Source organism: Pimephales promelas, chromosome 17 (genome assembly GCF_988280905.1).
Source record: "Pimephales promelas chromosome 17, fPimPro1.hap1.1, whole genome shotgun sequence".
Classification (NCBI taxonomy): Eukaryota; Metazoa; Chordata; class Actinopteri; order Cypriniformes; family Leuciscidae; genus Pimephales; species Pimephales promelas.
In genome coordinates this window covers 2958757-2985726 of record NC_142785.1, presented here as the reverse complement: position 1 = coordinate 2985726, position 26970 = coordinate 2958757, and the positions used below count along the sequence as shown (strand labels likewise).

Sequence of the window (26970 nt, the reverse complement as noted above, 5' to 3'; positions counted from 1 at the left end):
CCACAGTTGCATTCTGCCTGCTTTCCTCCCCGTTGAAAGGTAGAGATGGTTTTGTTAGTGCCTTGCAAAAGTTACAATTTGCACACACTGTCGTTCAGCTGCAAGAGTAGATTTAGAAACTTGCCTTGATATTTCCAGACAGTATTTTATATGTAGGTCTAAATAAATAAAATATGCGTGGTTCAGTTTTATCTACAACTCAACACATGCACTGATTTGTGTTTTCAAGTTCAAACCCCTTTAAGTTCAAGCATAAAATCTTTTGAAATGTCAATATTTCAATATATTGAACTGGAAAACATAAGTATAATGTATCATATTTCACAAAGCTTGTGCTGTAGCAGTAACATATTGTAAAACAAAATTCAATTGCTTTCAGCCTAGCTTTAATGCCATACCATCACTGGGAATTTGGGGAATTAACAAGGAAAATAAAAAATATTTCTTAAAGGAGGAGAAAAAAAATCAAAGCTTTACTACTTTATCTGTTTGTGGAAATCTGTAATGAATAACAGCTATCATGCGAGACAGCGATTCAGTGTTGCTTGGTAGTTGATTTTGCATGCGAAAACATTGCAGAAAGAGTTGACTCGGAGCCACAAACTTTTCTGACGCTAGGCCAGAAGTCGCCGCAGGCTGTTTTTTCTTCATTCCCCATTAACTTGCAAAATTACACGCCATAATTGTTGAAATGGGCGATGACGAGCGCATATTTTGCATGCACCTCCGCAAAAGATGCGACATGTTTTCAGTTTTCCTCGATGGTATGATGTTTTGTTACTAAGCCACCAGAGCTCAGCTTGAGGAATGGAAGTGTGTAATGAAAAGACAAAGGGTGTTTTAGAGCTGTTTGTTTTCGGGGAGCAGCAGGGGTGTGTTGCGGGTTGGGAGTTTTGCCAGACTGAAGGCCTGTGGTCGTCCTCTTGACCACCCACACCGGGTGCCTGGACGCCACAGAAATGCTCCCCTGATAACACAGGCCCACCACAGAGTCTGGGTCCAAATCACGGCCCGTGCGTGAGAGACACACACAGTCTTAGAAGAAAAGGTTCTATATAGAACCTTAAAAGGTTCTATCAGCGCTACCCCTAATTTGGAACCCCTAAAAGGTTCTATACACTCTTAAAAATGGGTTCCTCTGGGTTCTATATAGAACCCTGGGGTTCCATACTTGGCCAATAGAACCTTTTACCCAAAAAAAATGGTTCTATATGAAGAGGTCAGATGCAAAAGCCTTTAAGTGCCATTTGAAATTTTCTTCTAGAATGATCATTTTTATCAAGCTTGTATATTTAAGTTCAGTAATTTCACTTAAATGTCAATGATAATTACCTATTAATTGTTATTTAAGTGAAATCACTGAACTTAAATATATAAGTTTGATAAAAATCATCATTAAAGAAGAAAATTTCAAATGGCATTTAGAGGCTTTTGCATCTGAACTCTTCATATAGAACAATTTTGGAGTTCCATATATGAAGCGGGGGATGGAACCATTTTTGGTTCTAAATAGAACCATTTCTTCTAACCGTACGTTCACACTGCCGCCGCCAAAATTCGCTCGATCTTGCCGCTCTGTCAACGACGCCGTGGAAAGATTCATGGACGCTCTGATGCTCTGACATAGATCGAATGCGTGATGTTTTTTTAAAACGGTATTTAAAGGGGCCACGAAGCAAACAAGCATGTCGGTCATTATTTTTGCAGAAAATTGATTGATGGAAATAACTTTAAAATTATAGTGACATGTTTGCTAATGAAATAAACAAATTAAAAGCCACATGTGTGGTGTGGCGTGGCTTTTGTGTTCATGGTTAAAGGGTTAGTTCACCCAAAAATGAAAATTCTGTCAGTATTTACTCACCCTCATGTTGTTCCAACCCCGTAAGACCTTCGTTCATCTTCGGAAAACGAATTAAGATATTTAAGATATTAAGATCGCTCCTGCATACAGTCCATAGGCTTCTTGAGGGACTGGCTCTTGCCGTCCCCGAAAAGTCATAAAAGACATCGTTAAAATAGTCCAAGTGACTACAGGGGCTCAATCTTAAGTTTATCAAACGACGAGAACACTTTTGTGCGCAAAAAAACAACAAAAATAACGACTTTATTTCAACTATTCGTTTATTTCTCCCTCTGCGCGAGTCAGGTTACTAGTTTAATAGCGTAAGCTTCTGTTATTGTACGTCACACGCATCACACACACATGACCAGCGTCGACCAATAGTGAGCCTACGTGTGACGTAGCTCTACGCAATCACACTACGTTAACGGACTATAGGCTTATGGAGAAGGAAGTGAATAGTTGAAATAAAGTCGTTATTTTTGTTGTTTTTTTGCGCACAAAAGTGTTCTCGTCGTTTGATAAACTTAAGATTGAGCCCCTGTAGTCACTTGGACTATTTTAACGATGTCTTCAATTACTTTTCGAGGACAGCAAGAGCCAGTCCCTCAAGAACTGTATGCAGGAGCGATTTTAATATCCTAAATATCTTAATTTGTGTTCCGAAGATGAACGAAGGTCTTACGGGGTTGGAACAACATGAGGGTGAGTAAATACTGACAGAATTTTCATTTTTGGGTGAACTAACCCTTTAAGTGCTATTATAATTTGCATTCCCGCTGAAAAAGTGTTCTAGGACGAAAATCTTGCCTATAGTGTTGCGCGCCCTCTTCTCTGGGATTCTCTCAAACGGAGCACTTCTACATTCCGATTGGTTGCCGCCGGTTGCCGCCGAACCGTGTCATTGCTTATTACCATAAAGTTGAACTTGTTTCAACCAGAGAATGTCTAATTGAAGAGAATTGGCACTTGCTGGTTACTTCGGGGTTCTGGACTGGCTGCAGTAACACGTCTCTGTCCATGCGGGGGCGCTCGCGGTCGAGTGCAGAATGAATGGGAGTCAATGGGGTTTCACCCCCATAAATCCACTTTTCTCAGGATGTAATTTTTTGTCAAGTAATTTGAAAGTTGCATTCAAAAGGGAGGGCTAAGAAAATACACTCAGCTGAAAATTGCATTTTTAAGTGAACTTATCTGTTCTAAAAATCCGTTCAAAACTGTGATGACGTCACACAATAGCAGAATGCTAGCATGTTCCGGACAACAACGGCCTAACCTGTAGGAGATCAAAAGGACATAAGTACTCGTTCATTCGACTTTTGGCCTATAATCTATATTGAACTTGCGGAATCAACAATAAAATCTATGTTAATTTAACGACAAGCAGGTGAAAGAGACACATTTAGCCGTTTAGCCCCATAGACTCCCATTCATTCTGCTCTCGCCCGCGATCACCTCCAGTGGAATTCTAATGGAACTGCAACCAGGATGATACACAACGGGGCTAATAGGAAGTGCCAAGGCTCTCCGTTAGACGGACTCTGTTTCAACTCTCCTCGCCGCTGTCGCAGTCCGAAACGCGCCGTGCCAACTCACGTGGGTTCACAGCACCATCGCACTCAACTCGGCTAATTTCACCGGCTTCTCCAGGAACTGCGCCTGGATGACAGCCGCTCCCAGCGCTAGTTGAGAATGATGGGTGCCCAATTTGATAACCTGCTAGCTACCTTTCCATCTGTCCCGGGTCAGGGGCAGTTTTATAAAATAACGGCAATACCAATAAATATGCAGCTTATCATTTTGCTGTGATTTAAATTAAAAAAATAAAAGTATGAAAAATATGCTGAAACAAATGAATTATGTTGATTTATATACTCTGAATTTTAGTACGTCTGTTTTGTCAGGCCTGTCCACAGACGACAACCCCTCCATTTTCGACAACTGTGACAGACCGGACGTATCAATTAGCTCTTCATTGATTGGCTGGCGCAACATGCGAATATTCCGCTCGAGTTCAAATTTTTCAACTTGCGCGGTAGACGTTAACGGCAAACGCGTCACCCAATTTGCGGCATTCGTGACGCCCGACGTGAATAATGCGTCTATTCACGTCTTTGCATTGACTTTGTATGTAATCTACTCACGTAAATAATTAAATTCGCGTATGGTGTGTGAACACACCATAAGAGTTTCTAAAACATCCATAAACCGTCATTTACAGACAAAGCATTATATAATTTGACAGCCAAACAAAATACTGCATTGGTAACCCACTGTAATTTAAATGGTTCTAATAATTCCAATGTAATTTAACATTAAACACTATTACACACTGTCAAGTCTTCCCCTTTCTAATTTTCTCAAAAAAAACAACATAAAATAACACTTAGTTTTAACATTTATTCTCACTTAATTCAACCATGTGCAAAGCATGCGAACTAACAAGCAGTTTGAGTTAATGCAACACAAATCAATCATGTAATCCAACACAAACGGATTAAATGAACTTAAAATGTACATATATTTAAGCAGATTGAACACAATCAAATTAAATTTGGGCAAAATGGCAGTCGGCTCGCACTGTACTGCCACCCTCTGGATGTACGAATTTTTTATTTAACAGAAATGGTTTGTGTTTAGAGACAACGTGTTAGGATTTTGCTTTGTTAAGTTGAGACATGAATATTGACAAATTATAGTCAAAAAACACAATTATTATCAGTAAGCTAAATATAAATATATTATGTAACGTGCAGAACTTTCCTAGTCATTTTTATGAGTGTGAGGCTTCATCACACCAGTGACAGAACTGAAGAAAGTTCATGGAGGTAAATGAATAAAAGCCAGACAATGTTTGACATATATTTGGATTTCGGATAACAAAATGACTGAGGAATGAGCAATCAGCGTTTGTTTGATTTGATCGCTTTGATTATTGTTGTTTTTGGAGCTCTGGCCTCTCAAAGCAAATCATAACGCTGCAGAGAGAATATTGCATTTATCATAAAGATAAAACTTTCATTGTGATCATTTGTTATGTTTGCTACAGCATAAATAACAATTGAACTGACTGTTATCTTTAAAGAGTCCTGTACATCTTTTTTATATGAGTACAGCAATATGAGCTCAGCAATTATGTTCTGTCTGGAAATCATAATATATCAGCTTTCCTTCAACAACTTTTTCAACGCTGCCCAATCAAAAGATTTGGTTGAAAGAAAAGTTCACCCAAATATCTATCTTATTTTTTGCGTTATGCTTTACATTAAGGTCTGAGTATTACAGTGTTATACAAATAAATATCACTTTAAAAGGGTTGCTGTAAATTTTACAGTAACTTACTGGCATCGTTACTGTAAAAGTGTTTCAGTATCAGTACTGTAAAGTGTTCGTTTTAGTAGTGTAATTTAATTTACAGTAATACAATCATATACTGTATTAATATTTACAGTATGTGTACTGTATTTTTCATTTACAGTATTAGAATTTATTTCCTATTACATAATTAGATTTTTGTTTACGATTTACAGTAGAAAATAATTACAGTAGTAAACACATATTTTCCCATAATCCTTGGCTGTTTACAGTATTATACTGTTAGCACATTTAACAGTATTATACTGTACATATTACAGTAAAATACTGTTCAAATTACAAAAATCTGTTTGTAATAATATATATATATATATATATATATATATATATACACACACACACACACACACACACACACACACACACTCAGTATTAATCAACCACATGAACTTACCAGGGTTAGGATAATAATGCAGACTTTACTGGTAAATATATGTAACATTCTATTAAATATTTTTTTTTCTTTTTTCTTCTGTTAAAACCAATAGTTTTAGTTATTTATTTATTAATTTCCAGTTAATAATTTGACAACATTTCTCATTTTTAAGTTCAACTAATATCAATATTTGACTTTATTTTAAGCTTTATTTTAGTTAAAAGAAATGTTTTTTTTAATAGTTTTTTTTAGTTAACGATAATAACCCTGAAGCCACGACATGAGTTTGAAAACACAACACAATCACAAAACAACTTAAAATATGGACTGAAATGTACATAAAATGACACAAAGCAAACCAGCGAAATAGGATTTTATTTTAAGTTTAATAAATAAGCAACCACCTACAATAAATCCAATCTTGTATAACTCCAGTGCAAAATTTATATGGACTCTTTTCATTATATTTAAAATAATTCTCCTTTTGAGTTCAACTGAAAAAATAACAACAGTAAATGACATCTTGATTTGTATTTTTGGTGAATAATTCCTTGCCACATGGTCCCGTCTCTTTATACGTTTCACAATGGATTTATAAAAATGACACACTGAAATTTGAGATTTGACTGTGTGTGTGTTGACTGAAGAAAACCCTGAACATCTGCTGTTGTTCTCCAAATAACTCTTCATGGCTCATTCGCACCATCTGCTGGTCAGTTACTCGAGTCATAAACATATCATTTGCATTTGTTAAAGCATTAGCAAATTATTAGTGTTTTTTGTTGTTGTTGTTTTTTGTTTTTTTTTGCAAAGGCCACACACATTCATTTTTGAAATAATGAGGAGCACAAAAACATTAAAAAATGAAATGAGACCCCAAACTTTTGAACAATTGTCTATGTTGAAATGGTTATTTCATGCAATAAACTCAAGATCAATTTTAGGGTCACTTTGATTCTGAATCACACTGATGTACAGCTGTGTGTGTCCATCACATTAGCCATATTACAGTAATGTCTGAGATCTGCTGAACTGGTCTCAGGTCAGCGGTGTGTGTGTGTGTGTGTGCGCTCCAGATGTTCAGGTTGACTCCTCTCCTCAGTCGGGACGCTTGCGCTGTGTGTTTCATGAAGCCTCCACACACCATACAATAAACACGGGTATCCACACTATAAGATCTCAGGCCACCCAAAACCATCCCAGTGTGGGAATGAAAGTGAACGTTTATTGGGAGCAATAGGCGTTTTATGATCCGCCATCGACAGATACAGCGGAATGATTTATTGCTCTGGCCCGCCGTCGACTCCTGTGGGAAACGTTACAGAATATAGAGGATGTAAAATATCATCGTCGAAGCCCTGTAAACGCAGTTTGGTGGTTCCTCGCGTTCCTCAGTTCACAGGGAACAGCTGGACGGAGAACGACAGATCACGGGGTCTCGGGGTGTGTGTTCAAAAGCTGGATTTCTTTAACTCTACACAACACAAGATGATGAAAACACACGAGATGCTTCGGTGAATGACGTCCTTCTGGTACGTTTGTTGATGGTTTTTGTACATTTATTAACCCAGTGTTGATTATTATTATTATTATTATTATTATTATTACATTAAAAATCACGAGTTACCTTTTTTTATCGTGTCAATTTGAATGGCTTGGTATGAAATTGTGTATGGTTTCAGCCTGGTTCAAGACCATATATATATATATATATATATATATATATATATATATATATATATATATATATATATATATATATAATATGAATTAGTAAATTAAATTTGGTACCGGTCAAAAGTTTGGAAACATTAATATTTTTAATATTTTTGATAAAAGTCTCTTATGCTCATCGTGCATTTATTTTAATAAATAATACAGAAAAAAATGTACTGTTGTTAAATATTATTACAATTTAAAATAATTGTTTTCTGTTTTGAACTTTAAATTTTAATTTATTCCTGTGATCAAAGGATCCAGTCGTGTCACATGATCCTTCAGAAATGTCACGTGATGAATAAAAAGTTAAAAAGAACAGCATTTATTTAAAAATATAAATAATAATAATTTTTTATAACAATATAAATTACAGTTCAAAAGTTTTGGGTAAGTAGGCCCATCCCTCAATATTCATTATTATATTCAGCACGGATGTGTTAAATTGATAAAAAGTGAAAGAAAAGATTTATATTGTTACAAAATTTTTCAACATATCTGAAGGATCATGTGACACCGAAGACTAGAGTAATGATTCGAGTAATGAATGTCTACCTTATGTATATCGCCTACCATGTATGATTAAAATTAAAGTAGACAATATCAATATAATTTACATTTAAAAATTTATATTTTGTAAATTAATAATAATATTTAAATAAAACAAATTGTTATGGGGCGTCTCCAAATTTAATTTTCATGGTCAAAAGCCCAGAGAGAGGAATGTCTTAGTTTTTGTTGTAAATTCTCACATTCACCAGCGGGGGGCGCTTCACTTTTACAGTTTATGGCTAACTCACACTATTACCAGATTATTAGGCTATACGTCACATCTCAGTTCTCAGATATATTCCACAACCAATACACGAGGAAACCAACACTAACAGCGGCTTTCATTGTGTGTAGGTACCATCTTAACAACAACAGCACGTCAAGAGTGAACCGAAGCAGTGTTTGTCTGAGTATTTGACCGGTTCTGCAGAAAACAGCATCTGCTTTCCTGCAGGTCATGATGGGTAACTATGAAGTCACATGATCACTTTGTTTCCTGTGAGCTTCTCATATTCAACAGCTGTGGATTATTATTGATTCATTTTAATAAGTAATTAGTCAATGATACTGGTGTAGAGTAACCCTTACTATAACTCTTGAAAGAATTGAGTTTTAATGACAGATTGAGTGAAATATGTGATGTCAGTGACCTCAACAGTTGTTCAAGTCCCGTGTGTGTGTGTGTGTGTGTGTGTGTGTGTGTGTGTGTGTGTTTTCTGACAGGATGGACACAGGCGGACTGTTTCTGCCCATAATCCAGGGCAAGAGCGGTTCTGTAAAAATAACCCAAAGATCCCGCAGGACCTGTGATGGATTCAGCAGATGTTTCTCCTCAGGAAGCGGAGAACCAAAGAAACTGAGATATTATTGAGTAGGAATAACAGTAGGCCTATGTTGAGTGTGTGTTGATTAGCCAGTATAAAGACGAGGTGAAACCCTTGGAGAAATATCAATTCATCTATCTGACTGTCTTCAATATTTATTTTTCTTTAAAAAAGAATAAAGTTTACATGCATAAACACTTCAATCTTTATTGCAAAGTTAAGGATCAGGCTGAAGATGTAAAACGTACAGTGCATAATTCAGTTATCAAAACAGGCATATCTGAAAGTTGTCAAAGTTGTAATATCTTGTAGTGACTGCAAGGCACCAAAAATCATAACTTGTTTTGCAGTTAAGGTAAATGTGTAGCTGCCTTCAGCATTGTTTTCGTGCTCAGTTTTACAAACTTTTCTAGAAACACTGGGTAAGTGTCAATGCTACAGAAAGACATTTTAACAGAGTTTCAAGGTTAAAATGTGCCTGTTATAATGGTTTAAGAGTTAATACAGAATTCATAAAGCAGTAATGTAATAGAGAACAAAAAATAAAGAGACAAAAATTAGTCAAACAATTAAGAGTTTGTCACATTAATAGTTTCTGAAGCGGTATCGCCATCTTGTGGAAATCTTCTGGAACTGCAGGAACTGAGCTTCGAGCTGTTGGCAGATAACAAAAGACTGAGTTTACTAAAGTTAATTTATCAGGCAGTATATTTAGTCATTTAGAACATCTGAATTTTTTACTTAAGACAAACATATTTTAAAGTGGTCCTTTTATGCTTATTTACATGTTTAACTTTCTTTAGCATGTAATGTTCCTGTTTGAACGTCTGCGAAGTTTCAAAGCACACAGTTCTTCTTTATATCAGTGTTTCTGAACTCCTGAAACGCCTCCATTGTTGTCTTGAGTTTCTTCCGGAACGAACACGTCACAATATTCCTCATTTAAATAATTAATATGCAGAATAAAGGGGTGGGGCCAGGTTGAGTGTGTTAAAATGGTGGTTATGGTAAGGGGCGGGGCATTTCACAAGCACACTCAAAGCGCTTGACCAATCACAACACACTGCTCCAATCATAGGGGCTTCATAGAGACAGGAAGTAAACAGTGTTGTGTTGTTTCTCTAATAACTGATGAATCATTGGAGAAATTGACCAACTTCCCGAACCAACCTCTGTCGTTTGAGGAACCACATTAGTTCAACAATACAGGACTGTCATTAATGTATGGAGCCAACATGGTGGTGGAAAAAATATGGGATGGGAGGGGAAAAAAACAGTTTTCAAAGCTTTTGCTTTTGCTCAAAAAACTTGTGAGTTCGGAGAAACACTTCCTGTTTATGGTCCCGCGGGCAGTGTTTCAGCTCAGGATGTGAACAGTGGAGCGGTTCAGAGTGTTTTATTTTGAACTTGGACTTGAGTATAAAGAAATACAGTCAGTTCTGTTAAAACACAAAGACTCATCTTTCCAATAGTAACGTAGACAACGAGCTACATCCAGTTTTCCTCGAAATGAGCCTTATAATATCTCTACGAGCAGCCGACCGAGAGACAAGTCCGAAAGGATAAATGCAGTCGTGGTGAGCAGAAGAGACTTCTGTCAAAAATATTAAAAATAGTAATGTTTCCAGACTTTTTACCAGTATACTGTATGTACCTATTTTGTATAATAAAAACAGGGCTCCAAATTTCATTCTCACGGTCAAAAAAGCTCAGAGAGGAATGTTTTGTTGTTGTAAGTTCCCACACTCACCAGCGGGGGGCGCTTCACTTTTACAGTTTATGGCTAACTCACACTATCACTAGATTATCCCAGTCACATCTCAGTTCTCAGATATTCCTCAACCGTCACACGAGGAAACCAACACTAACAGCGGCTTTCATTGGGTTTAGGACGGTACCATCTTAACAACAGCACGTCAAGAGTGAACCGAAGCGGTGTTTGTCTGACTTCTACTTTCCTGCATGATGATGGGTAATTATGACGACCACTTTGTTTGCTGTGAGCTTCTCATATTCAATATATTGTGGTAATTTGATTATTTCATATACTTTACTGTCTGCAAAGTGCAAACCTGAAAGCCTTAATTTACTACTACTACTACAAAAAAAAATCATTATGTTACACAATGTAGTCAGCTAATTTAGTTTACCCATCACTGCTCTCCTGCTGGTGGTTAACGTTATACACATTTTACATGTTATTGTCAATTCAGCATCATTCAAATAGTTTATTATTAATAAAAAAGTTGCTTACCGACACTTGCCTTTTCATCCAGTAAAGTAAAGGAGCAGGAAAGGATCATTGTAGGATTTCAAACTCTAAGTCTGCTTCCTTTTTGTATTTGACAGGAGGACCTTAAGACAAAACAATATTCTTTTAATCAAATAAAAGACACTTTTCTATGTGATTTCTTAAAGTGCTGTGGTAATTCTGATAGTAAAGTCTGGCCGGCGCTCAAAAACATGTTTAGTCAAGGTGTGACTAGATTAAGTGCTGAGATCCTTCACATGTTGACCTTGCTTTCACAAGTTCAGGGTTGTCTTTGTGTGTGTGTGTGTGTGTGTGTGTGTGTGAATGTCTATAATGCCGTTTTAACGTACAAAACAATTCAACAATTAAAGTGCGAGAACTATTTACTCGATTTTCCCGTTCAAATAATTCGGGTAAAATCACAGAAATCATTTTGGCTGTATAGATAAATCACATAAAGGAAAATCAAACTCAGTTTTGAACTTTCTAACCCCTCTGAAGGATCAATCCTCTCCCATAATGCATCAGGATTCCTCTATGACCTTCCTTCCTTCAGGAGAAGACCTTCATATATGACATCATTCATGGATCAGCTGCAGGTCAGTTGGCCTATTTTCTCGGATATTGGTGGAAGTGTTCCTTAACAACATAAAACATGAAGTTACTGTAAACACCAATCAGTGACCTTGATCTCTGGATATTTTATTAAAAATACACAAATATGAAATTGCATAGGCAATAAAACCAGTCAAAAGGATTTAAGATATGTAATGTTTTTGAGAGAAGTCACCAAGGCTGCATTTATTTGATCAAAAATACAGTTTACTATTGTAATATATTGTAAAATGTAATTTATTCCTGTGATACAAAGCTGAATTTTCAACATCATTACTCCAGTCTTCAGTGATCAAATGTAAAGTGTCCTTGCTGAATAAAACCATGAGTTTCTTTACAATCAAACAGAAAAACGGTTTTCAACACTAATAATAATCAGAAATGTTTCTTGAGCATCAAATCATATTAGAGTGATTTCTGAAGGATCATGTGGAGTATTGATGCTGGAAATTACAGGACAGGAATTACATTTTAACATATATTACAATACAAAAAGTTATTTTATAATAAGAGACTTCTTTAAAAAAACACATTAAAATTGATTGAAATTTGATTCCAAACTTTTGACCTGTAGAGTTAGAGAGTGTGTGTGTGTGTATATATATAATTATTATCATCAAAAATCTAAAATAAATAAAAATAGGGATGCACCGATATGAACATTTTGTCCGATACCGATAACCGATAATTCTTTATACTTGAAAGCCGATAACCGATATATTGGCCGATAAATCTAAATCCAATTTTTTTTTTTGCATTTTTGAGAGTCTGATTACAAAAACAAAAGTCTCACCATTAAAATCCATATCCCAATCACATCATATAGTTTACATGGACTATATGACAGACTTGTGCTGCACTATATTTTCATTTTTTTCCCAATCATATTTCAAGCAATTCCAAACCATCATGTTGAACAGTGCATCTGAAGTGTCTCAGCTGAAGGAAATAATACATTAATTATCAACTTTAATATATCGGCCTAATTTTCTTATCAGGCCGATAACGATAACACAAAAAATTAACATATATCGGCCGATACCGATATGGCGGCCGATATATCGTGCATCACTAAATAAAAAAGATTCTCAGATTAAAGGGATACTTCAGGATTTGGCATTACGTTTTGTAGAACAAACATGACTCGCGCCGTTCTCCCGCGGCCCTCACTCGTCCCACTCGCCACAGTAAACATGATGAATGGCGATTGCAAAACGCAAAAAAACCAACATTTTGCCCAATCTCGAAACACATTTTCGGGCCGACTCATCACGGAGACTCACTAGTAGCTTACACTTGTTGTTTAACTATTGCGCTCTGTTACCGGTAGGCGTGGCCTCCTAGGGCAGTGAAGCAAGTCCATTCTGGGAGTTGTTGTCTTTCTTCCACATAAGCCAAAAATACATTTTCTGCCTTTTCTCAGTCTAGAAAGCTCCAAATTCAAAAATGATTTCATATTTCTTCTACATAAATGACCCATTTTAAATACACATTCATCTTTCTAGAGGTGAAGTATCCCTTTAAGTGTATTGTCAGTGTTGTGCGTTCTCTCCATACCTTGAGGAGGACGGCAGATAACCAGCTGCACCACTGAAGGAGAAATCCTCAAACACTGCAGCACTTGCTGTAGGGGTCAGAGTTCACAGGACAAATATAAGTTTAATAGTAAATATGGTCTTGGCTGCCTTAATTTTGATTGCCCAGAAATGAACAATTATTACTATAATCAACAAATCCTGCATGGCCCTTCACGTTAATATTCCCCATCATGTCTGTAACGGTTAAAGAAAAGCTCTTGTGACCTGATAGGACAATCCCTTCAGCGGCTGCCCGTTAATCGACAGAATGACGTCTCCCTCCTGAATCTTGCCGCTTTCCTCCGCAGGCTGACCTGGGAACAGCGTTCTGATTCGCACGACCGAGCCACAGTCGAGGGACGTGTCCAGCTCCGAGATGAAGAAGCTGAAGCCCAGACCGTTCAGGGTCTTCTGGAGTTTCACCTCCTGAATGTTCTCTGGGGACAGAATTTGACACAAGTAAGTGTGTGTGTCATGTCAAATCACATTTATTTATATAGTGCTTCTTAAAATACAGTTTCAAAGCAGCTTTACTGAGAGAACAGGAAAATAATGCAACAGCGTTTGTTTCCATAAGAAAATAGCGTCACAGTCCGGCTTACGTAAGTTCAGTGATGTTTCTTTTATTTGTTTTAAAAAAGTTATTAATTTAGTTCTTTTATATATTATATAATACAAATATAGCCGCTCTGGACTAAACCTTCCCAGACAGCAAACTGATATTGAATCAACGTGGAAACGACGTCTCTCATGACATCGAAACAACGTAGCTCTGGCATTGTTTTGCTCATCAAATTAACGTTGAACCAATGTCAGACGCGGCATTCTTCAAAGCTAACCCAGATAGCAAACTGACATTGAATCAACGTGGAAATATGACATAGAAACAACGTTGATCTGACATTGTTTTGCTCATCGAATTAACGTTGAACCAACGTCAGACGCGTCATTCTTTCAAAACTAACGGAAAATCAACTTGAAATCAACGCGTTGTTTCAACGTTATGAAAGCAAACCAATTTTCGATTTTCAAGAATGCCGCGTCTGACGTTGGTTCAACGTTAATTCGATGAGCAAAATCAACGTTGTTTCAATGTCATGAGAGACGTCGTTTCCACGTTGATTCAATGTCAGTTTGCTGTCTGGGAAATGAAAATCGAAAATTGGTTTGCTTTCATAACGTTGAAACAACGTTGATTTCAAGTTGTTTTTCCGTTAGTTTTGAAAGAATGACGCGTCTGACGTTGGTTCAACGTTAATTCGATGAGCAAAACAATGTCAGATCAACGTTGTTTCGATGTCATGTTTCCACGTTGATTCAATGTCAGTTTGCTATCTGGGTTGATGTCAGTGACAATGCAGGCAGATCAATAATATTGTTTAATATTAAATTAAATGTTAAATGTGTGTAACCCTGAAGCACAGTGTACAGTGCATCTGTTTGGGTTACACTATACAATGAGGTTCATTAGTTAACATTTTTAACATTAGTTAGCATGAACTAATAATGAACTGTACTTATAATGCATGTATTAATCTTTGTTAATGTTAATTTCAACATTTACTAATACTTCATTAAAATCTTGTTAACATTAGTTTGTTAACATTTATGCACTGTGAACTAACATGAACAAACAATGCACAGCTGTATTTTTATTAACAAATGTATTGCTAATGGTTAGTTCACGTTAATTAATATAAACCTTAATATAAAGTGTTATCTCTGTCTGTTTAAAGGGTTAGTTCACCCAAAAATGAAAATTAAGTCATTAATTACTCACCCCCATGCTGTACCAACCCTGTAAGACCTTCGTTCATCTTCGGAACACAAATAAAGATATTTTTGATTGAATCTGAGGGCTGGATGACTCTTCCATAGACAGCCTGAGGGACTGCCTCTTGACGGCCCAGAAAGTCATTAAAAGAAAAGGTTTAAATATTCCATGTGCCTACAGTGGCTCAACTATAACTTTATCAAGCGACGAGAATACTTTTTGTGCGAAAAAAAACGTAAATAACGACTTTATTCGACTTTCCATTACTTCCTTATGGGCGCATGCGCGAGAACTGAGACGAGACCGTTCTTCTTCGACTACTTTTTGTTACCGGCTGCTCACCGCTTAGGAGTTTTACCGCCCCCTACCGTATAAGATGACGTACTGATATAGCTGGAGGCGCAAAACGTTCTGTTTACAAGCAGTACGGTCATCTTATACGGTAGGGGGCGGTAAAACTCCTAAGCGGTGAGCAGCCGGTAACAAAAAGTAGTCGAAGAAGAACGGTCTCGTCTCAGTTCTCGCGCATGCGCCCATAAGGAAGTAATGGAAGTCGAATAAAGTCGTTATTTACGGGTTTTTTTTCGCACAAAAAGTAGTCTCGTCGCTTGATAAAGTTATAGTTGAGCCACTGTAGGCACATGGAATATTTAAACCTTTTCTTTTAATGACTTTCTGGGCCGTTAAGAGGCAGTCCCTCAGGCTGTCTATGGAAGAGTGATCCAGCCCTCAGATTCAATCAAAAATATCTTTATTTGTGTTCCGAAGATGAACGAAGGTCTTACGGGGTTGGTACAGCATGGGGGTGAGTAATTAATGACTTAATTTTCATTTTTGGGTGAACTAACCCTTTAAGGGAATAAGACATTTAAAGATTTCTCAGTGATTCCCAGGTTTTAACCCTTTCCCTGCCATTGACTGAATTTTCACACATCCATGTTTTCACTGTTGTACGATAGGGGGCGCTATTACACATCTTTTTTATGAAACTAACCCACATTCAAGTATTGATAGAAAAGAAATCCATGAAGCTAGAATAAAATGTTTGCTTTTAGTTGTTTAAAGCAGCACTATGCAGTTTTTTAACCTTAACTGAATAGCTTCGGAGTTATTGCAATGGTTACATGACTATTTTCGAGTTGAATGTTGGGCGTCTCGCAGTGCGTGAGTGCAGAGACATCTCTGCGTTAGTGCCATTTACGACAGTTCAAGTACTCCACGGCGTCTCTAGGGGTCACAGTTTGACAAAAACAGAAATCCTGCATAGTGTGGCTTTAAAAATAGAGGCTGATATATTACATGTTCAGATATTCATACTACAACATATTCCGGGGGACGGGGGCCATGAAACTTTTATGAAAATGATCAAAAATGCTGGGCAAAGAGTTAAAACTGTAATGAAACAGTCGTTGTGATAGTCTTTTCTTTCCTATTGTGACGAATATCTGAGTGAAAGGGCATTTGGAGATCAGAGAAGACGAGATGCTGCAAGAGGGAGGGCATTATTAGGGATAATAAATAATCGTTTATGATAAATACAGCAATATTCCATAAAAATATAAGAATTGTCAATTTTGATTTCAATGGTAAAATCTAGGGCTGGGTAATAAACATCGATTTCTCGATATTAATCGATTCTCATTTTTACGAACCGATATCGATTCTTAAATCTCAAGAATCGATTAGTCATCCGGCCGCGCGCATCCAAAAATAATCTTTGTCCTTTGTTACTATTGATATGAAACAAAGTCTCAATTTTCAAATTACGTCCATTTTCTTTATAAATTCAAAAACATAAATAACGTTTTGGCGCTGTGGCGTGAGATCGCTCTGGCGCAGCTCAAGAGAAGCAGCAGCGCTGATCTCTCTTCCGGCTTAATAATACCAGTCACAGCGCCAAATAAACATGAATGAGCATCTGAAAGTGTGTTAAAAGATAGAGTACAACTTATCGAAATCCGTATCATGTCACATTGATTCGCTCAATCAGCGTTTCAACCGTGGAAAGACGTCAGTTAAACAGCTTGTAATCAATGTCATCATCATATTTACCTCAGAAAACCCACATAAACTCGTTAGTCAGCTAGAAAAAATAACTCCAGAGAGGAGCGTTTTGCTAAATACATACACCATATTACATATGCATTATAATCTTAATGTTCTTCAATATTGAATGCAAATTTGAATAAATCTGGCAAGTTTTTAAGACAGCCACCATTTAAATGTTTATATTTCATATAATCTTCCTATTATAAAAATATATAAAAGTGTAATTTAAGTGTTTGTATAGCTACAAAACAGTTCATTATTACCTTCATATTAGGCTAATGAAGCCTATAGGCTACAACTAGACTCCCATAGTTTACAGCATTAGTAAAGAGATTTGATTCCCTAGAGAAAAATTGCCATTTATTGTAACTGATATCCAAAATAATCGATATTGAATCGAATCGTAATCGAAATCGAATCAAATTGCAAGCTTGTGAATCGAAATCTAATCGAATTTTGAAATTTGTCTCAATACCCAGCCCTAGTAAAATCCTCTAGTTTAGTTATTAAAAGTGAGGTTTGAATGAACTCAGAGATAAAGGCATAAATCCTGATATTTTTTTTTTTAGTCTTCTGATGATTTTCAATATTCTAAGATATTAAAAGAGTTTAAACACCACATGGTGTAGTAAGCAGTCTTTGCTCTGCAAAAGCAGCGCAGAATCTGAATCAGCGTATATACCATTAAAGTGGTGCATTTCCATGCATCTTTTGATTACCGTCCGACACAAAGCTGTAGTCTCTGGGCTTGACGCCAAAGGGTCTGGTCATGGTGACGGCAGGACAGCTGTTCCTCACCCCTGTGGGATTCGGTAATCGGACAGCGAGTGTGTCCCGTAACTGAGGGTTTATAGGGCCTCGCGTCAGCACTGAGCCTCCGTCCCGCTCCAGCACCAGACACACCACCTACACACACACACTATTCAGCTGAAGAGTACTGACTGCATCTGTCACGCTACAAAAACCATCATAAAACTAGTCCATATGATTTAGATTTCTGAAGCCAATAGCCTTAATTCTGTGAAAACCTTTAGTTTTTGGTCTTTTTTCATCAACTGTATGGTATTGTGGGAATTTTAATCATTAGTGAAGATTACTAGGTGGTCTGAGTCATGTGTTTCCATTGAACCTATTCTATGAGTAAAATATAGATGTGAATGTGGTTGTGGGTGACGTTTCGGGGAACATATATGGGATAGGACTTCTGACCTTAGGGACGGCCAGTTTTGGCCAGTTTATTTCAGTACCAGTTTGTGTCCTTAAGTAAGGGCCTTGTCTGGGTGGGTGAAAGGTACAGCGGGCAAGACTATAAGAGCTGTCTAATGTCTCCCTGGATTTTTGCCACAACAATTTGGTGTCAGAAGAGTGGGATTCCTTGGAAATGCCTTCTGGACCCGAGAGCGGACGGTGTTTGGCCACCTAGCTCTACCTCATAAGCTTGAGAGAGAGAGAGGCCGACCGCTATCGGGTCTGGGAGAAGCTCCACTGGAATCTAAAGAGAGCGAAACCATGGCAACCAAGATATCTCTGGTAAGAGACGGCTAAAATATTTTAACAATTTGACTCTGAGTGTCTCTTACGCAGTGATGATGTTTGATGATTTTTGCCACAACAATGGAGATAAGCATACATTCAAAAATAGCAGTATACAGGTTTGTTTCATGTTTCGTATCATATTTGATACATCATGCTTTTATGCATTTTTTGCTCAAGGAGAAAAAGGGGTGCTAAAAAGAACCAAAAATATGCAATTTGGTGCATTTATTAATATATATGACCAAAAAGATGAAATCCTGATAGCTTGTCAATGAGATCTTAATAACATCAGATTACTTCAATAAAATGCATATAAATATCAGTCATCAGACTCATCATCACTATATATATTAGGGATGTGCAACGATTAATCGCGATTAATCGCATCCAAAATAAAAGTTTGTGTTTACATAATATATGTTTGTGTAGTGTCTATTATTAATTTGTATATATAAATACCCACACATGCATGTATATATTTAAGAAATATGTGCATATATATATTTATTCACAATTAATATTATATCTAAATATAAATATTTGATATATTAATAACACATTTTTCTTAAATATATACATGCATGTGTGGGTATTTATACAAATTAATTATGCACACTACACACACATATATTATGTAAACACAAACTTTTATTTTGGATGCGATTAATCGCAATTAATCGTTGTCCATTCCTAATATATATATATATCTGCAAGTAATGTTGTAAGATGATATTTAAATGCTTATGAGTTTTAAAACATATAAAGCAATGCAATGATTCAGAGATGAACAAATAAACCTTCCCCAAAAGCCTGATGATCATAGGCAAGATAAAAAAAGAAAAGTATGTATATTTAAGTAATCCAAAGCTGCGCCAATCCAATAAGTGTTCTTCTTGCAATATAAAAGACAATATTAAAGTTATTCTTTCATTTACTTATAAAAAATCAATCAAGACTTCACAGCAAAAAGACATGTGAACCACGAGCTGAAGGTGGACGTTTTAACAATGACTCTAAAATGCATATTTTACTTGCTAATTTCAACCGGATGACTGTGTGCAACAGGTCTTTTCAGCAAAGTTTTGATCATATCGAAAATTTAGAGGCCTTACAAATTCACGTAAGAAATATGATAGGCTTTATAGGGTTATAGGGATCACAGCTGAGCTGAGATGCCGAGAGAGAGAGAGAGATAGCGTACCTCGCCTGCTCTTGCCAAACATTCAGCCGCCTGCTGATCTGTGAATCCCTGCAGTCTGGTGCCGTCCACTTCCAACAGCCTGTCTCCTGACACACACACACACACACACACACACACAATCATCATTCCCTCGTCGTCACAAGTGACTCAACCAAACCGACGCATTCTTGCATCCAATTACTGAACTAAAGAAAAGATGAGAGGACTAAACCTCAGTCCCGATCCATGACACTTTCCCCAGCCTCTGTAAGGCAGTGAGAACGGTAACTGCACATGTACCTGTCTGGATTCGGCCATCTTGTTCGGCCACTCCACCGGGTATCAGACTCTTGATGTAAATCCCTCCGTAACGGAGACCGGTATTCACTCCTCCCTGTGGATTCAGACGTCAAGACAGACAGTCATACATTTGACCGTCTTTTGATAAGAACCCCTTGTGAAAATAAGTGTGCTAGATTGCATTAAATGTGAAGAGTTCAGATGCAAAAGCCTCTAAGTACCATTTGAAATTTTCTTCTAAAATGACCATTTTTATCAAGCTTGTATATTTAAGTTCAGTAATTTCACTTAAATGGCAATGAAGATTACCTATTAATTGCCATTTAAGTGAAATTACTGAACTTAAATATACAAGCTTGATAAAAATTGTCATTTTAGAAGAAAATTTCAAATGGCACTTAGAGGCTTTTGCATCTGAACTCTTCATGTGTACTTTTTAACTGTTCTTGTAGATAATGTTACACTCTAAAAAATACTGGGTTGTTTTAACCCAATTTTGGGTCAAATATGGACAAATCCAATTGTTGGATTAAAAAAAATGCAACTTATAAATTTAACCCAACAGCTGGGTTTGTCCATATTTGACCCAAAATTTGGTTAAAATAACCCAGCATTTTTTAGAGTGTAATACAATTAAAGGCTACTTAATGAGGGTACACTTTCATGCCAAGATTTCTTTACACACTTTTAGAACAGTCACTTTGTAGAAATGTAAAATCTACATTGAAAAATACATTGAAATATTTGTTTTAAGACCGATATATCGGCAGGCCGATATTATCGGCCGATATTAGGCATTTTCCAAACTATCGGTATCGGCAGTTAAAATGGCCGATAAATGAATATTTCAAAAATAAAATAAAAACGGACGAAACACGCTTGAACCATGTCATGAGTTTTGGAGTTGTATAGTTTGTCCACCAGAGGGCACTCTACACAGTTCCTGTTGGCAACACTCGTTGAGTTGGTCACGAGACATACGTTGCTTGAATAACAATTAAAAGATCCTCCCCATCAGTTCTCTTAACTCAAATAAGCATGACAAAATTTGTGACTATCATGTCCAGTTTCAAATAAATAAATAAAATATCGGAATATCGGATTTTAAAACCCAAAAATATTTGTATCTGTATTGGCCTTCAAAATCCTTTATCGGTCGGGCTCTATTTAATACTTTTGTCATGCTATAAAGTACATCTACTAGAAGCACATGCACTCTAAACAATGCTGGGTTGTTTGAACCCAAATTTGGGTCAAATATGGACTAACCCAAATGTTGGGTTAAAACTGTAATTTCAAATTTTAACCCAACTTTCAACTGTAGTTTTTTTTTTTAATTTCATTTTTAACCCAACATTTGGGTTTGTCCATATTTGACCCAAATTTGGGTTCAAACAACCCAGCATTGTTTAGAGTGTTTAAAGGATTGATTACAATTTTAACTGTACGCTCTAAAAAATGCTGGGTTGTTTTAACTCAATTTTGGGTAAAATATGGACAAACCCAAATGTTGGACTAAAAATGCAATTTAAAAATATGGCTAGGTTTGTTCATATATCACCCAACCCAGCATTTTTTAGAGTGTAACGTTTTCATCATTACAAATGTGTAATTACAAACAATTTAATAAATGACATACAATTTTCGATAGAATTGGAATTAAAGTATATTTTAGTTTATCAGAGCACTTTAGCCATATTTCAAATACTTTAAGAGTAATTATAAAATTACATATAAAGATGTACTCAAGTCCTACTGGGTCACTCTTAACGTCAACTCATTGCATTTAATAGAAATACATTTGGTAACACTTTATTTTACAATTCCATGTTCTTACCATAGTTAGAACAGTAAATTATGCATAATTATGCAACTAACCCTTACCAAAACCCTAACCCTACATGTTATTAATTAATATTACTGAGTACTTGGGTATATAATTACACTATAACAATGAAGATGCAATTAAGTGTCCGAAAACATTACGTTCAGGTCATACTACAATTATGCTAAAGTGAACTTTTCACAGGTGACCTCCCAAGGTGAGCACAGAATAATGGATTCAGGGTTGGATTTCGTGTCGGATGGTACGGTCTTCTAAACTCACGGACGTTTAGTGCAAAAGCATTTCAAGCTACTTAACCCCATTTAGACAGATTAGCCGTAGCCTACATAGCCCTGTCACACGTTAAGAGTCATGTGACCACTCTTTCTCTTTGCCCTTTGGCAGCCGATTCTGTTTGACCTTCTGTGATACTACTGACCCTGAGGAAGCCAATGCAGTAGCAGACGTAGCCTACAACAGCTCAGTTTCACTGGTGTGAATGACGTTGCTGGTGCCAAGGTTGGCTAAAGTTTGCTATTAGCTTACTTGTTTTAAACTATAAATATAAGAGTATACAATCAGTCTACACATCAGAGATGTAACTAAAATTATACTTACTTGGCTTATATGGACAAGTATACTGCTTAACTGATTACAATTATGTATTCTAAGTATACTTGGCATGTAGTTATACTGTTAGTTTACCAGTTACTAACTCATTTTGTAGTTTATAAAAGTACATTTTGTAGTCGTATAGCTGCAATCCTAAAGAAACACTTGTGTATACTAGTTGTATACTAATTGAGCACTCAATTTTTTTACAATTAAAAGGTGGGCCAATTTAGTCGATAGAAGTATTGAAATAGTACACATACAAGTATACTACCAGTACATTGAATACACTCTAAACAATGCTGGGTTGTTTTAGCCCAAATTTGGGTCAAATATGGACAAACCCAAATGTTAGGTTTAAAATGTAATTACACTTTTTAACCCAACTTCAACTTTTATACATTTTAATTGCATTTTTAACCCAACATTTGGGTTTGTCCATATTTGACCCAAATTTGGGTTGAAACAACCCAGCATTTTTTAGGGTGTATAAGTACACTATGTAGTACACTAATATACTTGCTACATAAAGTATACATGGAAAATATACTTAAACTTAAAATTCATTTAGGGTATGTTTACACAACAACGATGGACTAAAAATGGAAAATAGTTTCCTTTGTTTTTCTTATATAAACTAGTTTAAAGTATACAACTAATATACACAAGTGTACACAGATGACACAATTGTCAAAATGATTCCCATTCGCACAGATCCTCGAAAACGACTAAAATGACTGTATTCCGAGGTTTTCACACCGCCTACAATATTTTCACACAGAACAACATAATAGCTTGTTTTCACGTGACGTCACGCCACTGCGTTGCCATGGCGATGTGATTTTCTACATTAGGAAGCACTATAGACCTTATGCACCAGAGAAACGTGGGCGTCGTCATCTTTAGAATATTGTCTTTGAACTTCCGGTTCTGTATATTTCTATGGCATTGCTGTCGAGGACGAGGAGTAATTAGCTGGTGAAGTGGATTTACTTATTGTAGAGTTAACAAGAGTTATCATGAGCCTTGTAATGTTTATCATAAGCATTGTAAAGCAGATGTCTTAACAAATGTCGAACGGGATTTTTTTTACGAGCAGTTCATTCATACCTATGCAAGATCGCTGTGGAAATACAGACCGGAAGTCAAAAGACAACGAGTGCAGCGCTGAAAAGGGGCGGGGCTACATAAGGTCTATAACACACTCAAAATGCCTGTGTTTTGCGTCGTTTATGGTTGCTCAAATCGATCAAACCACGAGGAGTTTTTATCGTGTGACAAAAGTTGTTGTTCATAAGGGGGGAAAATACAAGAAATTGACAGAAAAACACCGGGAAAAATGCCTTGCAAACCTACGTCTGCGGTCGGGAGGAGCTGAATGGGAAAATGCCTGTGTGTGTGTGTGCAGTGATCATGTCAAATATGAGTTAATACATTATTTATGTGGCTTATAATTACATTATTCATGTGTTTAAATACACTTATGTGGCTGTTTGTGTAACGCACCAGTTTCCGAACTTTGTAAAGTCAAAGTATGTCTGTAAGACGAGTTAGTTGCTGATATCTACAGGCAAATCTCTCAATTCAGTTGAAAATCGGTCCTTCATAACTTAAGGATCACGTCCAACATATGTTTCGATTTTCTGTTTATATAGTTCTCTTGTAATAGCGTCTAATAGTACAGTACGGATTTTCCTCCATCTCGTCCATTGCGCTCTTCACTCCTTGCCCTCCATCTGCATTCCGCGCGTCAACACAATCACGTGACTGCAAACCACCTATTGAGGAGTCTGACATCTTAGTTACCTGTCTCAAACGCTTCGACATATCTTTTGTGGATTGCGATGTGGTCGGCCATGACGGCTGATGTCTATAGGCTGTTTTCTTCTAATTTCCACACACATTATGCTTCAGATCTGCAGTGACAGACTTCTGTGTGCTGCTTTTATTAGATCCGCACTCAGCAATTCGAAACTTGTCTTATGAATCACTCAGTTGCGTCGGATCCTGAGACCTTTTTAGTTGGAACTAATGGACATGAACCAATGAGAACATTGGACAAAAGAACCAATCAGTGCACTAAATGACCAAAAGACAAGGTCACATGAGGAGAAATCACATGACCCACCAGGAAACAAGACTATGACCAATATCGAAATAAAAGACAAGAAAGCATTAACATAACCAAACCCTAAGACAGCCGTGTCATCTGAATTGCTATTTTTTTATTTTATGAAATCTATACGTTCCCCACTTTTTTAAATTCTCGAAACCTATAAAACTATGAAACAGTGCGCTTACCGCGATACTGATGCCCAGGCTACCTCCAGATCTCTGAAGCATCACAATGAACTCTTCAGGTCTCAGGCTGATCAGAGACGCTGACCTGGAATAATCATCCTGTCAAAACAAACAGAAACAACGGACACAACTATCAGACATGATTCTATCTCTCTCATATGTAAACACACACACACGGTTCTTTAACCATATTCACACACCAAAATTACTGTTTTATATTTGTAATATATGTTAAAATGTAATTTATTCCTGTGATCAAAGCTGAATTTTCAGCATCATCACTCCAGTCTTCAGTCCTTCAGAAATCACTCTAATATGAGGATCTGATGATCAAGAAACATTGAGTGTTGAAAACAGTTGTGCTGCTTCATATTTCTCTTGAAATCACAGTGCATTAACTAATGTTAAAATGTATTAGTAAATGTTGAGATGAACACTAACTAAGATTAATAAATGCTGTAGAAGTATTGCTCAGGTTAACTTAACTAATGTTAATAAATGCTACATTATTGTAAAGTATCCCCCTTAAATCCACCTTAAAGGGTATCTAAACCCCTGGTCAGAGCCTGACTCCACCCACTGGCAATATTTGAAAAATGCTGAAAAAGTGGGCGGACACCAGCGGAGATAGAGGCCGGGAACGAAATAGATGCTAAAACACTCTATCCTGATCGTTTTCAATCCTGACTCGCTACAGTGGTTTTGACGAAACAAGCTGGTTTTTATACTGACGCTCGTACCAAGAGCGCGGTGAACGGAAACCTGCGTACGTCACGAAGTGCGGAACATCCAACTGCAGTAGCTACATTCAACCTGAAGAGGGCAGCACTAAGACAGTCTTACACCATATATTGTAGAAATAAAACACTTTATACACAAATGTCAAAAAAGTTACTCGAATCAATGACTGGTGTTAATATAGATTCCATTCTTCAGATCATTAACTAAAAAAAGTTGGTTTAGGGTTTAGTTACTCTTTAAAAATATGAATTATTACATTTTAAAAACATTGCTGATATAAACAGTGAAAGTCATATTTTCTAAACAAGTAAAGATTTTTTTAAAGAATTTATACATTTTCAAATTAAGCTAAAAGTGTCATGTGTATTTAGAACCTATAAAATACTAAATTTGTTTTATGTATTTACATTTTTTATTTTAATAAACAATTTTTAGGCCAAAATGACCTATAGATAAAGAAACAATCATGCATCCAGCACAAATATACACACATTCATAAAAGGGAGCATGTTCAGTACCTGTGCGTTTATAATTCGGACCTCAGGGATGTGAAGCCTACTGGTGCCTTTAGGGGTCATCATCACACTGACCAGCTCGTCCAGATACTCGTCCCCTGCTCGACTGTCAGCCGGTATCGTGCTCTGCGACGTGTAGTTTCTCTCTGCCAGACGACCGGCGCCTTCACGCTTGTGCACAGCTGAGGATTTCACAACGCCATTTTCATATAGCCTACATGTATGGTTGCATCTTAAAAATCCAAATTTATTAATTTAATCAAACAAAATGGAATTTTTCATGAGTTTTGTTGACAATGTGTTGATCATTACATCAATCTATAAACTGAAATGTTACACTCTGAAAAATGCTGGGTTGTTTTAACCCAATTTTGGGTAAAATATGGACAAACCCAGCCATTGAGTTACATTTTTAAATTACATTTTTAACCCAATGGCTGGGTTTGTCCATATTTTACCCAAAATTTGGTTAAAACAAAAAGTGTATTTATTAGAAATGTCTGCCTAAATGTTTAGAAATTGTTGATAACTTGGTGAGTGAAAATTTGAATCATGCACATAGTATAGGTTAAGGAAAATAATAGATTAAAAAAAAAGTTTAATTATTTATTGTTATTAATTTATGTAGATAATGTTTCATACACTCTAAAAAATGCTGGGTTATTTTAACCCAATTTTGGGTAAAATATGGACAAACCCAGCCATTGGGTTACATTTTTAAATTAAATTTTTAACCCAATGGCTGGGTTTGTCCATATTTTACCCAAAATTGGGTTAAAACAACCCAGCATTTTTTAGAGTGTATTCTTACACTCCGAAAAAAGCTGCGTTGTTTCAACCCAAATTTGGGTCAAATATGGACAAACCCAAATGTTGGGTTAAAAATGCAAATAAAAAATGTATGAAAGTTGAAGTTGGGTTAAAATTTGAAACCCAACATTTGGGTTTGTTCATATTTTACCCAAATTTGGGTTAAAACAATCCAGCATTGTTTATGTCACGTTGTGG

General features: G+C 36.5%; 2 protein-coding genes and 1 long non-coding RNA gene across 4 annotated transcripts in view; 2 read left to right on the top strand and 1 right to left on the bottom strand.

The window, feature by feature from the left end:
- The first annotated feature begins 6700 nt into the window (after positions 1-6700).
- Positions 6701-8855, top strand: LOC148971027 (uncharacterized). The gene is made up of 3 exons (XR_016146955.1): positions 6701-7126; positions 8217-8326; positions 8586-8855. It is a non-coding gene; the product is annotated as an uncharacterized LOC148971027 (long non-coding RNA).
- A 401-nt stretch (positions 8856-9256) lies between these two features.
- Positions 9257-26970, bottom strand: part of frmpd2 (FERM and PDZ domain containing 2) — a 45112-nt gene continuing 27398 nt past the window's right edge. Inside the window, exons 20-29 of the mRNA XM_089121768.1 lie at positions 25966-26144; positions 24707-24805; positions 19969-20062; positions 19690-19775; positions 17672-17858; positions 13355-13566; positions 13110-13176; positions 11429-11576; positions 10941-11041; positions 9257-9340 (exon numbers count right to left, since the gene is read on the bottom strand). Of these exons, the coding sequence (XP_088977894.1) occupies positions 11527-11576; positions 13110-13176; positions 13355-13566; positions 17672-17858; positions 19690-19775; positions 19969-20062; positions 24707-24805; positions 25966-26144 (974 nt within the window). The 3' untranslated portion in view covers positions 9257-9340; positions 10941-11041; positions 11429-11526. The remainder of the gene's footprint in view (positions 9341-10940; positions 11042-11428; positions 11577-13109; positions 13177-13354; positions 13567-17671; positions 17859-19689; positions 19776-19968; positions 20063-24706; positions 24806-25965; positions 26145-26970) is intronic.
- mapk8b (mitogen-activated protein kinase 8b) overlaps positions 13457-26970 on the top strand; it is a 67529-nt gene continuing 54015 nt past the window's right edge. For both annotated transcript variants that reach the window (XM_089121765.1, XM_089121767.1), the window contains exon 1: positions 13457-13588. The gene's annotated coding sequence lies outside the window, so the exon portion shown is untranslated. The remainder of the gene's footprint in view (positions 13589-26970) is intronic.